The 14,488-nt window shown below is 34.6% G+C and overlaps 1 protein-coding gene and 2 pseudogenes across 1 annotated transcript; all 3 read right to left on the bottom strand.

Annotated features, from left to right (window-relative positions):
- Nucleotides 1–2,494: 2,494 nt before the first annotated feature.
- LOC112039261 (F-box/LRR-repeat protein At4g14103) lies at nt 2,495–4,148 on the bottom strand. Its single transcript, XM_024072116.2, has 2 exons — nt 3,089–4,148; nt 2,495–2,956 (listed from the first exon to the last, which is right to left on the bottom strand). Exons 1-2 carry the CDS (start codon nt 4,100–4,102, stop codon nt 2,495–2,497), a joined length of 1,476 nt encoding a protein of 491 aa, XP_023927884.1. The 5' UTR covers nt 4,103–4,148.
- A 3,183-nt stretch (nt 4,149–7,331) lies between these two features.
- LOC112039260 (metacaspase-9-like) lies at nt 7,332–8,841 on the bottom strand (annotated as a pseudogene).
- Nucleotides 8,842–9,535: 694 nt separating this feature from the next.
- Nucleotides 9,536–11,043, bottom strand: LOC112039259 (uncharacterized; annotated as a pseudogene).
- Between the last annotated feature and the right edge of the window lie 3,445 nt (nt 11,044–14,488).

Here is a 14,488-nt window from a genome sequence, read left to right as displayed (position 1 = left end):
TACTTGACCATAGCATCAACCAATGTATATTGGTTCCTTTCCAAACTGCTTCCCTAAGCACCAAATGGACCTTCTCACAAACGTGGGTGTGGTGAGATAATGGTTTGGTAAATAACCTCTCAAGGGTATAACAATGAAGAGGAAGAGAATAGAGGAATTTGTAGAGTTTCTTTAGATGAAAATTGGGAATGAGGCAATTTTGTTTTTCTCTAGGGTTTTCTCTCACAAAATTCTTTCTGGAAGCTCTCTCAAAATGATGGGTATAAGGGTGTATATATAGTAGGGTGAGAAGAGAATGCAAAACGTCAGTTTTTGCCAAACAGACCAAGTTGGCGACTTGATCTCGCGGTTTGACCAATTCGCGAAATCAAGTCGCGACGTAACGGCCTGGTCAGACTGGAACTTTTGTCATGTAACGTGACAGCTGGCGCGACCCTTCAGCTTCCCAGTGTGCCTCTCACGTGCCAGCATTTTGCGGCTTACTAGTCGCGATCCACCCGCAAGCCCTAGCCGTGAGCCTCTGTTTTTCTTGCACACTATTGAGTTTTTCTTCACATCTTCTCACATACTACCCTTACAATTTTCTCACCTAAATACAGGGTTGCTAAGTGCTAAATTACAAGCAAATTGGCCACGGAATAAAGCCAATTAAATTGTTGATTAAATTCAACCTTACAGTTGCAAAAGATCTAAACTTAGTTTTTACTAAAAACTTTCTTTTGGACATTTGTGACAAGTTCAAACTCAGTTTGTGAGTGCACAGTAACAGAGTTGCTCTTATATCCTGAAGAATGACCGCCTGAGCCATTTGCACAAACAAATTCACTCCAATGAGGGTGAAATCGCTTCTTAAGGACAGAAAATTTAGTTCCATGCCTCGGTGATAAGTTTTTATTTAATCTTTAATTTTATACATGTTTGCACTTATCTATTTTGTTTATAAGTTAATCTAAGCATATCTTATTTTACTGATATATTATTGATATTGTCTTGTAATTTTGTTAATTAATTTGAGCAATCTTCAACACTATATTTCCTACAACAGGTGTGCAGTTTGTATATAACTTTTTACTGTCTTATTTGATTTATCTATATATTCTGTAAAGCAACTCTTCCATGGAAAAAGTGGGATGATGCTATAATCGATTTTTTTTTTTCTTCTTTTAATATATATATATATATATCAACTTGTTTTTCCCTTTACCAAGTTTGTGGTGGAACATTGAGTGATCTGCGTCATAATTGACTCATGTTTTAGGTTTCCTGGTTCTGCTTTTATCAGTCTTGTAGTCAGCATGGACCTTTCTTTGATTGACATACCTTTTTTTTCCTCCAGATACTATTGCAAACCAGACTTGGTATTGAAACGAGGGATTTTTGGCTGCCACTATGCGTATCCAGGCTTAACATTGCCAATAAGGTTGTCTACTCGACTTCTCCTTACTCCAAGGTACAGGTATTCTTCAGTCTACACACCACATTACTTGGGGAGAGAGAGAGAGAGAGAGAGAGAGAGAGATGAATCTTTCGCAGTAGAAACAAATTTCTTTAATTTCTCTACTCTTCTAAACCGCATCCTCATCACAAAGCCTGAATTGTTTTTTAACAAATAATTAAATTTTGGAATCAACAAAGACTACTAAGTGCATGTAGTAATCTCTTTGAATCAAACAATTATTACTATTGACTAGCTATCATTATTCGAACACAATGAAAAGGATTACTTATATTTCTAGTTTTAAAAAACATAAAAAACAATTTTTCGAATACAAAAAAGATATGTAGCTTATTATGACCTCTTTTCACATTTCTCACCTCAGCAAGGATGCAAGAATAATTTTTTTTCTTTTTTTTCTTTTTTTCAAATTGGATATTTTCAGGAAGAAAAAAGGAAGAAGAAAAGACTGGTATTTGAGGGGGAATCCCAAATTGAAAACATTCTTACTAAAAACTAGCATAATTGAAGATATGCAAACACAAATTAAATCTTCATGCATTTTTCATCTATAGCATAGGAATAAGATCTAACATAGCAAACGCAAAAAATGGATTGCACAAACATGGATTTAGGTGACATGCAATATCCAAGAGGAATGAACCAATAATGCCATATCATATGAATCAAATAATTGAGAATCATGAAATTATTCATGAACAAGTTCCTCATATCATTTAAAGAAACATTATCTGCAATGAATTTTGTAGTGATAAAATTTATAGAGAAGCATGAGCACCAAGTCTCCGGACACAAGTCAACTATGATATGCACATAGGCCATGGGCTTGGGAACCTAAATTTTTCCCACCAAATCACTCAAATTGAAAACTAGTAAAGAAATAAAGATTGAACTCTTAACAACAGAAGTTCCATCCACCACCATCAACAACTCTAATAGAAAAGAGAGATAGAGTTCACCATTAAACAAGCATCCCTAATTTTGATTCCATTAAAGTTTCAAATGTAGATGCAAATAACAATAGGTATTCTCATAAAACTATTTATTCTCATAGTCAAATGCAATTTGACAAGTTTGAGAGCTCTTAGGGAACTTCCTTAATTCCTCTTGAACTTGAAGCTTCGCCTTTGATTCTAGAAGGCTTCTAACAGTGATTCTCATAGTCTTTAACACTTTTGCAGCCTTCAGGATTAGTTTAACAAGTTTCATCTCAACCCCAAACCCTGAAAGTACTTTATAATGACAGGTTGTAAGGTGTGATGATAGACATTCAGGAACATCCATTGACTCCTCCAAACAACTGTCAGGTATGGATTCTATGGAACCATTATCAGCATGGTAAATCAAACGAAAGGCTAGTGTTTGTAGCTTTGGAGCTCGACAAAGTAAGAGTCGTATTGCATGCCACACATTCCAGTCAGGCTGAAGCCGACCATAAAACGTCAAGGTAGACAAATTATGAAATTTGGGAACATCATCATTAGAAACATTGTAGAGGATCTGCATGACAATATAAAAATCACAAAGTCACAACTCATCACTCGCAACAATTAATAGTATTAACTATTAAGTAGTATTTGGCACTTTCATTAATGATAGAGTTAGAACATGAAAAACATAAGGTGCCCTTACTTGTAAGGTGACCATATGCAATTCAATGGATACAACGTTATAAAGCAGTCCCATGAAGTCTCCTACCCTCTTTGCATAATTTGTAATACTCATAGTTTTATGGTTCTCAATGTTAACGACTGATTTAACCAAGTTTGGGAGGTCTTCCAACACAACGTCATCACCCAACGGACCTATGAAACGCAAGTACTCGAGAGCAGGGGTGTTTATGTGGAGTTTGTATGATGAACTCTCAACACAGATACAACTTATAAAAAAACTTTTCAACGTAGGTACGGGTACAATGATATTAAACTTTCCTGCATGTTTCAATAGAAAATAATTCACTATGAGTGTCAAATCTTCGAGGACCGGGCAGGCAGCAAGTAGTGTGGAGAGAGAGTCGCCGTCTGCATAGGAAATATGTTGAAGTTGTAGAATCTTAAGACTTGGGAACATGCAAGTAGAAGCAGGAGGAGGATTAAGAAGAAAATCATCATCCAATTTCAAAACCACCAATGTTGTACAAAAGAAGACACTACGGGGCAACTCCAAAGGTTGATTAGGAAAATATAAGTCTAGATCAAGCTCCTGTAGCTGTACAATGGTAATGGGGTCTTGAAGACATGTTTCGAAATAGGATGGGTCACTATCTGAGGAGGAGCAATGAAGGCGCAACTTGTGTAGGGGCTTGGGATCAGGAATAGCGTTGCGAAGAGACAAGATCATTGACACTGTATCCATAAAGCTAAAAGTTCTTTCTTTTTCCCAAAAGTAATTATTCATCAGCATGCCCTCCAAGCCGAAGTCCAAGTCAAGAATAGGGACAAGAATCCATAGATGCCTCCACCTCCTGGACAAAACGCTTGTTGCGGCAGAGTCTCTGATTGGGAGAAAAGAGAGGATGTGAGAAAGGAGACAGTCTGGAAGACTGCTAATTATGTCAGTACTTGCTGCTGTTTCAGCTCTCTCTGCTCTTTCAATTCTCTGACTCTCCTCTTCCTCCGTTACTCTCCTCCTTTTCGGATTCTTCATGCTGCCACCAACTCTAATCTAATTCAGTTGAGTGAGTGAAAAGGGTTTCAATTTTTGGAGTTGGTTATATATTGGCGAATACGAGAGCGAGCGATCACCAGAATAAGAATTTGCAATCCATAGTCGATGGCTTAATTTGTTTTAATGGCTTAGGAAACAAAGTCCTACTTGATTTAGAATTCGTGTAGTACAAGACTATCGTTACCTACTCAAACTAGGATTAATATATATATATATATATATAGAGACTTTATAAAGAATGTCATATTTATATCGTTTCGTGTTATACCCATATCTATGTCATACCAAAATTTGTACTTGTAACATGTTTATGTCTGCACTTCTTAGCATATAACTTCATAAGAGTTTGTCACCTTGGCTTTGCAGTCTTTACAAATTTACACAATTCGAAGCCTGTTGATTTCATGAGAGTTAGTCATCTCAACTTTGTAACCTTCACAAATTTATACATCGTTATTAATTTATAATTTAAAAAAAAAAATCAATTCAATTTAACTCCAATTTTTAATAATTATAATTAAATAATATTATTATTCCAAAAAACCAAGGATTTTTCTATATAGTTAGTTCACTAATTTTTATTTTTATTTCTATTTCTACTTCTGGTGTTAACTTACAAATAACAAGAATGCACTTACGCCTAAATTCTTGTAGGACCTCATACTATTATGGCTGCTGATGAGCTCTAAATGTGTATCAGACATTAACTCAGCAAAAGAAAAAGATTCAACAAACCTCTTTGATGGTGTTTAGTTTCTTAATTAGTAAGTTAGTATTGAATTAGCTTATTATGTCAAAATGGATTGCAGTTTTTAGGTTAAACGCATTTTGTGGCTACACCTTTTTATATTACTATTTTTGGATGATTTGCAGTTTAGTTTCAATGTGTTTACATAAATGAATATAGCATTTAGTTTTGTGTGTCATGCTTGCATTGTGATGAAGAAGCTCACAACTGTAGTGTATGTAAATAAGGATATGTTTCCCAATTGTATTAAATTTATTCTTGCTCATCAGCTATAAAGCATAGGTGCAGATTTGGATTCAGGTGCGTGTGCGGGACTCAGTAATTTTTGAAAAAGTAAGGTGCGGGTGCGTCAGGATACATTTTTAATAAATTATTAAATATATTTTTATATTGTGAATTTAATATTTTTATATAAAAAAATTCAAATAAAGTGGTAGAGTTTATTATTAAAAAAATAATTATTTATGATTTGTTTTTAATAAAACCAATATTTTTGGTAATTTTAAACAAAAAAACCACCTTCCAAGAAGGTTTTTTTGCTTCTTTTCCAATTCTCAAGCCCACCCACATGAAAAAATTGACTTTCTCACCTACTTAATTTATAATATTTTGTTATAAACCTTTATTATTCTTCTTCTTCACCTCTTCAAAGTTCTAACCATTTCTTTGTGTCTTGTCATCTTTTTTTTTACTTCTTCTTCTTTTCTCTCTCTCACAAGGCCACATGAAGTAGAAGAATGGCAACCAGTGGCCCATTTCAACCTGTTTCAACGGTCATATCGATCTATTTTGGTAGCCGTTTCATTCAGAATCAAACAATATCAGCCGTTTTGGCTCCCGTTTCTGCCAGAATTAGGTTGAATAAATTTTTTTAAAAATTAAAATTATAAAAATTAAAAAATTATAAAAAAATTAAAAAAAAAAAAAAAAAAACCGAATCAGTGCTTCGGACGTAGGACGCCACGTCAAGGTGAGTCCAGTGCAAGAGCCACACCCGTGCTTTCTAGCTCATAAGTCAATTGGCTAGCAATTATTCCCATCTAATGGGTCTATACTCTAAAGGTATCTATTGATACATATTACCATGTAATAAAGGTTTTGTTAGTATACATTTTAGATAGTAACAGACACACATATAGTCCCATTCATAATGACAATTGAAGTGCCATCCACATTGCGCACAGTGGTAACTTTTGTGAGCACACCAAGCACATTGATATCAATTATCATTAAATTCGAGAGCACCTCCAACAAGGCAGGATGGTCTTCAAACTCAAGATAGCTTCCTCCCCACCACCTCAATTTTGAGGAGGGATGTATGTAACGAATATTGAGCTAAAAGTAAGGACCATTATTGTGTCCTTGGTTTTAGTCTAAATCAAGGATTTTCCAATCTCCCCCACTTTATAACATATATAAATATAATCATGCCTTTCTATGTTTCAAGGTACAGAAAAAAGTATATTGAATATATACAGTGTTGGAGGGACCACAATTTGACTCTCTACAACCACTCTAAAAACATGCTTACAAGGCTTGATATTAACGCCATAAAAAATTTGAGTGTGTCTTCCTCGTCCCCAATTGGTTTTGAGGTGGAATAGTATAACTCACGATCTGACAAATCGTATCAGAGCCAAGGTCATAGGTTCGAGTCACGGGAGTGTCATTGTGAGGGAGGGATTGTTGGAGGACCACAATTTGACTCCTTATAACCACTCTAAAAGTAGGCCCGTCTGGGTGCTCGTTCTTATAGTTCTCTCGTATTAACAAGCACTCGGAGCATGTAGAGATCGTGGTGATCATTGGGAAACATGAAAACTTCTGCTGCGTGCACAGATTAAACCTCAATTATTTGATGCTTAGCCATTCCTTCACCCTAAATATAGAATCCTCTTCAATGGGTTGCTAAGTTCTAGTATATATTAGTGAAGACACAACCCATTTATAAACTAAATCACCATTTTGAAGGCAATCTAATATTTGTGGCCCTCCAATATGGGAAAATGATTTGTTTTGTGCCTCTTGAATGACGTGCAGACGAGTAAGCGTTCGAGTTTCTTGGTATAAGTCATATGAACTGTAGTGTTGTTCTGATTTTGGTTATATATGAAAAGAAGTCAATTAACTATGACAATTTTTACGTGCCCACATGTCAGGGCCTACCCTTTTCTGTAGATGATAAAAGTGGACAGTAAGGCCAGTGGCAAGACAAGGTCTTTATGTTGATAGGTTTTTATACAATCATATTAAATAATTAGATTATACATTTCTTAGTTTATACTTTAGAGACGATCTGTAATTTAAGATGGCTGGTGCTTTATAATTGTGCTTTGGTTTGAATTGAGATGGAATAAGTGATTTGCTGCTACTAGAAATTCCTGTTTGCTCCAGTTGTTCTTGAAGTTGAAGAGTAACATTAATTTTTGTTTTTGTTTTTGTTTTTTGGTACATATATTACATAGTTGGAGTGGGAAATTCGAAACTTGGGGATGTCTCTATTGAAAGTGCCAAGAGGTGCTAATTGAGCTTCAAGACTCTTGGTAAGAGTACCGATAATTCTAATGTTAAGAAAGTGATTGTATAAGCAATTTCTTTTTCCCAATCCCCTTATTAGGTACCACTTTAATTATTGCCTTTTTATTAAATTTCTGTAGTAATAATATGTTAGTAGCCATATATCAAACCAAGCATGCACAAACCACTCAATGCCTCATAAACCTGAGCCCTGAGGTTGCCATAAGAAAGGAGCATAAGCATTTTCATCACTGCAGTAGAGGCAAGGGTGTTGAGCAAAGTCTCCTGCCTCTAAAGACTTCCTAGCCAGCAGCATAACTTCTTTGTTGCTGAGTGAACCTAAATGATCCTTCAATACCATCTGGACAGCATTACTGAATGCTCTATACGCCTTTCCTCCGGTCATCATTGGGTTCATGTCTGCAGAAGTCTCATTGGCTTGGCACCCACTAAGAAGAATTCCTTCCTCTGTCCTCAATGATTCAGACGAGTCCAGTTCATGTGGATGTATATTAAACTTATGGCTTGCATCGGCTCCAAATAATTCTAAGTTTCTAACAAATGAGTGCCAATATCAGTATGTGTTTATGCTTGTCTGTGATGTTAAATGTTGTAGAATTGATTCAAAGGGAATGGTCTTGGGGCTACATGATTGCTGCAATGTGCCATCATTGGTGACAGAAGAGGGTCCAATTTGTTCTCTCTTTGTCAATTAGGCCTCCTCTGTGGCATGAGTCTGAGAGAATTGTGAAGCTTGCTCCCTTTAGCAGGCAATTCACTAATTGCCGGAAGTCCACATCTACATATTTAGTGGCATTAATTTTTATTAAGTTTAGTATGACAAATTGACAATGAGAAAACTTTCTTGTGATAATAAGAAGTTCGAAAGGATTACAAAAGCATTGTTAACAAATGTTGGAGTAATGTTTTATGAGAAATCTTTAATTGCATCATGTCCAAGTGTACTAATTGAAAGTGCCAAAAGCTTTATCAGCAAACAAGCCTGGAAATTTAGTACTGGGGATACTATACTGAAAGTTCAATATGTACAAAAAGAAAGAAAAGGGATCATGATGGTACATACCAGTGATTAGATTGAAATCACAAGGCACAACTGCTTCATCCTGCCTAAAGGGATGCCCAGGTTTGGCTGATGGAATCTTTGTTCCGTGTCTGCTATACTGCAAGAATACGACATCTCCAGGTTCAGCCTTCTTGAGCATCTGATCAAGTGCCTTCTTAATGTTAGCACCAGTGGGCATGACTAATGAACCAGGTGCATTAGTCAAGAGCTCAATATGGTTGTGATTGAACCCATACCGTTTAACAAGCACGTCTCTCATGGCCAAAACATTGTTTATGCATCCATTTAACTCATGTGGGGTGTTGGGGTAATTGCAACCAACCAAAACAGCTAGCCTCTTGTTTCCATTCTCCATTTTTGCAGGCAATTTGAGTGAAAACCAATAAGATGTTTTTCTTTGAATTTCTAAATGTTTTTGGTTCTTTCATTTGATCTCTCACAAAGTTTCAGCTTTATAATTCCTCATATGTCATGACTCACATGCGATTTTTGATTCAGGCAATTAGTCATAAGACTTGTTTAGATAACTTAATAGGTCATTGAAATGTCCCATAATGAGTTTAAGGAGTAGTCAACGATGCCTTTCTGTGCCTTCTCTGGCGAAAGGATGTCAAAGTTTACAACTTAATAAGTATTGCCACTTAGTAAAAGATTCCATGAGATGGCAACCAAATTATAGGTCCCATTCAACTATTCTTATAGAAAAAAATAAATAGGAACACATATAAATAAACAGACTGATAAATAAAAGTCAGTTAACCCACTACCCGTTTATATTTTCATCACCCGACGCCAGTTTTATTTTCATCATCAAACAGGAGAATTCAGAAATCCAAATAAGGCGTTCTCTCAGACTTCAGAAATCCAAATTAAAGTTCTTATTTCAATTTAATTCAACCTACAAAAAACTGATTGATTATTTGCTTTGAACAAGACAACAAAAATAAACACTAAAAAAAATAGCCAATAATTAATATGTAGTCTAAAATTTACATGGTTGCAATACTGTAATTCTGTTTATCTAAAAAAAAGACATGCAGATGAAGTCCATCATGATCGGTGATGGAACTCGAAGAAATCAAACCCTGATTGCTAATAATAAACTCAATGGCAACTTAGTAACATATATACAGAGACAACAACTTCTTATCTTGAAACTTACATTAACCTTGGAATGCCCTAGTACAGTAGTCACCTATTGGGCAATTTAAAAAAAAAAAAAAAAAAAAAAAGCATGTCAGACTGAAAAGGGAAACCAAGCAAAACTTGCAAAAAATAAAGCTTAAAGATCTTTCCAAACATTAAAATCAGTAGATGAGTTGCTATAATTTACAATACTGTCTTGGCACCCTATAAATTATGAACTTCGTATTGGATCCATGTTTACTAAAGCATGGGCAGTTCCGCTTGGGCTAGCTGCAACAGCAACCTCGTCTGCATCAATTATCACTTCAGCGTAACCTTTACCAACTACTTGGCTGTTCTCCAACTGCAAATAGTTCACAAATGAAAATTAAATGATTAAATTTTATAAAAAAAAAAAGTCATAGGAATATGAAAACATCATATCAGACTCATCAAATTATGTTATTGTTTCTGAAATATTTACATTCAGATAACGTATAACACCCTCATTGTGATACATAAAAGCCAAAGCAGTCTTTCGCCAACCACTAGTGAAATATCACAGAATGGATCCCATATTCCAGTACAGCGATTTAAATAACTTATCTGTCACTCTGTTACTTTTAATATAAAATGTTTCCTAGAGAAGTAGGCATAATACAATAGCAATTCCAATTGGTAATAGCATAATGATACACGTACACAACAGGTAAAAGAGAGCAATTTTAAAAAAGGGTAGATACAACTTCCACTGGAGTCAACTAGCATGTTTTGTCTCACCACTAGAACTTTTTTATTTTTGGTAATTACATAACTCAGAACTCATTAGACAAGTTTCCATCCACAAGAAACAGAAGTTAGGTTAGCATCTTAATATGCCAAGCAGTAACATTTGATTAAAAAATAGAATGAGAAATACTTAACTTTTCACTCTTCCATTATGTGCCATTCATGGCTCCTGCAAACCTTTTCTGCCAATTTGATTTTCTTTTTTCCCCCCATTAATGCACTAAGTATTGAATTAAATTTCTTGACATGATAAATAACACATCCAAACAATTAGTATGGCCTACATCCACAGAATCAAGCTGCTATGATATTTTCAATTCTTTTAAAGCAACAGCTTACCCTATATTTTGTTTTAGCACCCCAAATGACAAGTGTCTCATTACAAGTATGATGTCTGTGATTTCCCCTTAAAGCACCAGGTCGAATTTCCCCAAGATGAAGTGAAGCACAAGTCACAGCTCCACCTGTAAACAAACATACTCCTCCGTCAAACTCTACAACATCAAACTAAATATCAACAAAGAAACAAGAGAAGAACCATGATGATGATCCTATGTTCTTTTTTCCCTGCACCAATAGTTAGTCACAATTGTTACTCAAGGTAAGATGCCAAAGCAGATAGCTCAACAGAATTGGATTTGATACATGGAACCCCATTTTCAATTAATTAGTATCTTGTTACCATAAATTTGAATCAAATTCTTTTTTCTGTTTTAAAATTCAGTGGCAATTTTGAAACCCATGTACTCAAGTGAAGAAGTTACTCATTTTTTCTATAAATACAATCAGATTTGAATCTATGGTATCCACACCATGATGAATGTTATTTATCATCAGGCCAATACAACAATTGGTTTTGGTGTAAATGGGAATCAAACCAACGCCTCTTATTTGACAACAAGACATTTTACCAATTAAGCTAACTAGAACTTACAGCAAAAATGTACCTCACGTAACAGAGACATTCACGTGGGATCTATGGATGTAGGTTCCGCACAAATGTGACATAGGCCTTATGAAATATCCATAACATAGTATAATTCCTGGTACCCAGGTCCCAATTAACAAACAATCACAAAGATTTATCTTAAAACCAACAAAAGGACATACATATGAAATAGCAAACATAAAAAATCAACTCATAATAATAATAATAATAATAATAAAAATGCGACAAATCGAAGGCTGCGTTTGGAAACACAGTAGGCATGGAAGGCATACCCGAAAGGTGATGAGTCTTTAGCAACCACAGGTGTCTTTAGCAAGAGGGGAAGGAAACCCAGATGGGAATGTGACAATACCAGCCTTAGCATCGTCCTCATAGTTATGGTGATTCAAAGTCTGCTGGGCACGAGCAAAAGTTGGAGGTGAAAAGCGGGAATTGCTGTGCTGAAGTTTGAGAGAAAGCCATGTGAGGAAGAGGAAGACTGAGAGAAGAAAAGGGAAAGCATGAGGCTTCTAGTTCTTGAGGAAGTGAATGATGCGAGATGAGGTTGAGTTTGCATGCGTTGGTGTTGATGTTGATGTTGATGTTTGGTTCGCAAATATCGAACTCTGATTATTGTTTGTGTTTGTTAATGAGTTTCTTCTAAGGTTCGCCATCATCACCTCTCCACTCTGTCCTCTCCTCTCTTCTTCACATTCTCATTTGCTACAGTATCGTTGTCACTCTCTCTCTCTGTCTTCTGTCTATGTGGGTTTTTTTTACTCCCCTTTGCGCCGAGTCCAAATCTCCTGTCTCACTTTCCTTACTCCACTCTATACTCCACCAATAAATACTTGCCACGTGTTTACCTAATTAATTAAATATTGCTATTAATTAATAACTGTAGTATTAATAAGTCAATAATGATAGTATTTAATTAATTAGGTGAACACGTGGCAAGTATTTATTGGTGGAGTATAAAGTGGAGCAGGAAAAGTGAGACAGAAGATTTGGACTCCCTTTGCGCCTACTTTTTATTTTGAGACAACACTTTTTTTTTTTTTTTGGGGAGTTTGATAAAAATATTAAATCAAGCCAAGAAATCCAATTTGGATTTGGTTTGACTTGTTACCATATTGAGTCATCTTTATGAAGTGAGGGTTTTTTTTTTTTTTTTTTTTTTTAAATAATTTGATGATTGAGAGTGATTTATGAAGTGAGGTTTTTTTTTTTTTTTTTTTTTTAAATAATTTGATGATTGAGAGTGGTTGAGTTGAATGAGCTACAAGCCTTTTAATAGTTAAGCGATTAACTTGATAATCCTTAAATTTAAGGGTTTGATTGGTTAGAGAGGTAGAAAAGTAGAAGGATAGAAGATATTTTTTTCTCTCATATGTATTTGGTTGATACTAGAAGGATGGGAAAATAAATAAAAAATCTAAGCTGAAGTTGGAATAAATTTACAATTATGTCTTTATTAAATAAAACAAAATTTTAATACATTTTTTTAATTAAAAAATTATGTATGGTAACCTCAATTTATTATTATTATTATTATTACTATTATTATTATTATTATTATAAAAACCACATATCAAAAGGATCCAAAATAGATGAAAGCAGATAGTGTAAGAAACAGATAAAATTCGGATGTATGAGATGTGAGCTTGATCTTAGTACCTTATTCTTAACACTTATTGACTGAAAATATTGTTAGGCTTTTTGGATTTTGGTAAGTGTTTTCCTTGAATATGTATTTGAAATTTTGAATAGTGTTCTCTAGGTTAGGATCTAAGATGTTCAAGTCCCTTTTCCTTCTCTCTCTCTATTTTTGTGAATATGACCGTTTTGTTTGGATTGAAATTGGCTTGAGAACGTTCTTACGAAGAGGAAGAGTGTTCTTGAGCAAAAGCTTCACCATTTTAACAAATATCTTTTTAGATCTTGATTTTTATGTTTTTGTTTTTGTTTTTTGTTTTTTTTTTGTGTGTTTTAATGGTGAAAGTACGAAGGTGAGTTACCGGTAGTTTAATGGAGCTAATCCATGTAGGTAAAGTGCCAATTTTTAAACCACAAGTAAATAACTTAAATTTTAGCCAAACCACATGAGGGTAAGTTATAATTTGCCCTAAATTAATTGATCACTCAAGTTTATTAATTGGTCCAATTGCATGCAATATACAACTAAATCACTAGTCTAAACTTAAGTGCAACAAAAAATAAATCTTGACACATATGATGTGGTCATGATAGGGAAAACATTTGCAGGAAAAATCCCAACAGATGATATATAGTCACCACTCCCTGAAGAATCCACTAATAAAGATTAAAATTACAAGTACAAAGAATCTTACTTGATCCTGACATACTTCTCTACAGTTGAACCTACTGATCTATCCAAGCTTAGATCCAACCCAATTGGACTACTCTTCCTAGTAGACTTCTTCAATATGCAGTAAACTCCATTCTGTGATTGACTCCTCATAGCAATCCTTGATTAATGTAGTTGATTGGTACAAAGTTTTTCACAGCAACACACTTCAATGGTGAATTGGAAATAGCTCGGTATAAAACCTTAGGTGCACAAAGTCGTAGCAACCTCTCTTAGTTTATGTGTCTTCTATCTCTATGATGACAATTGTAGAATATAGTTTCATACCTCTGGGAACCCTAGTGCATGGATCTCAAAACAGATCATGTCATCATGAGCTAAAATAGAAAAATCTATTCAACTTTCTTGAAACTTAATTGATCGAAGGTGTCAAACTTTAGTAAATCTCAATAGCTTGACCAGGTATCGAGGTGCAGTCGAGATACCCGACTAAAAAGTTTCTTAAGTAATTTTTTTTGTGTATTCAAAATGGATCTTTAACATACTTGTGGACATTAAAAAATAAGACTCAAAATACATCATTAAGTGCATTTTGACTTAAATTTGCCAACACTTAAAAATATGACCCTAACAAATTCCACTTACAAGTATACTTGACCTTAGAGAAAAATAGCATATTAACATAAAAACTATCTAATGAAACCTTGTGTCCCTAACCAAAAGATATTACTTAAACAAGAAGCAACTTAACTTAAAATCTCGTACTCCTAAAAGCCAAACTTCTTAAGCAACACTTTTTTTTTTTTAAATATCCTAATCATTCATTGGTTTATAAAGACACAAGG

Source organism: Quercus suber, unplaced genomic scaffold (assembly GCF_002906115.3).
Source record: "Quercus suber isolate HL8 unplaced genomic scaffold, Cork oak 2.0 scaffold_248, whole genome shotgun sequence".
NCBI lineage: Eukaryota > Viridiplantae > Streptophyta > Magnoliopsida > Fagales > Fagaceae > Quercus > Quercus suber.
The sequence above is the reverse complement of the archived record's forward strand: the minus strand, read 5'-3'. Positions and strand labels throughout refer to the sequence as shown.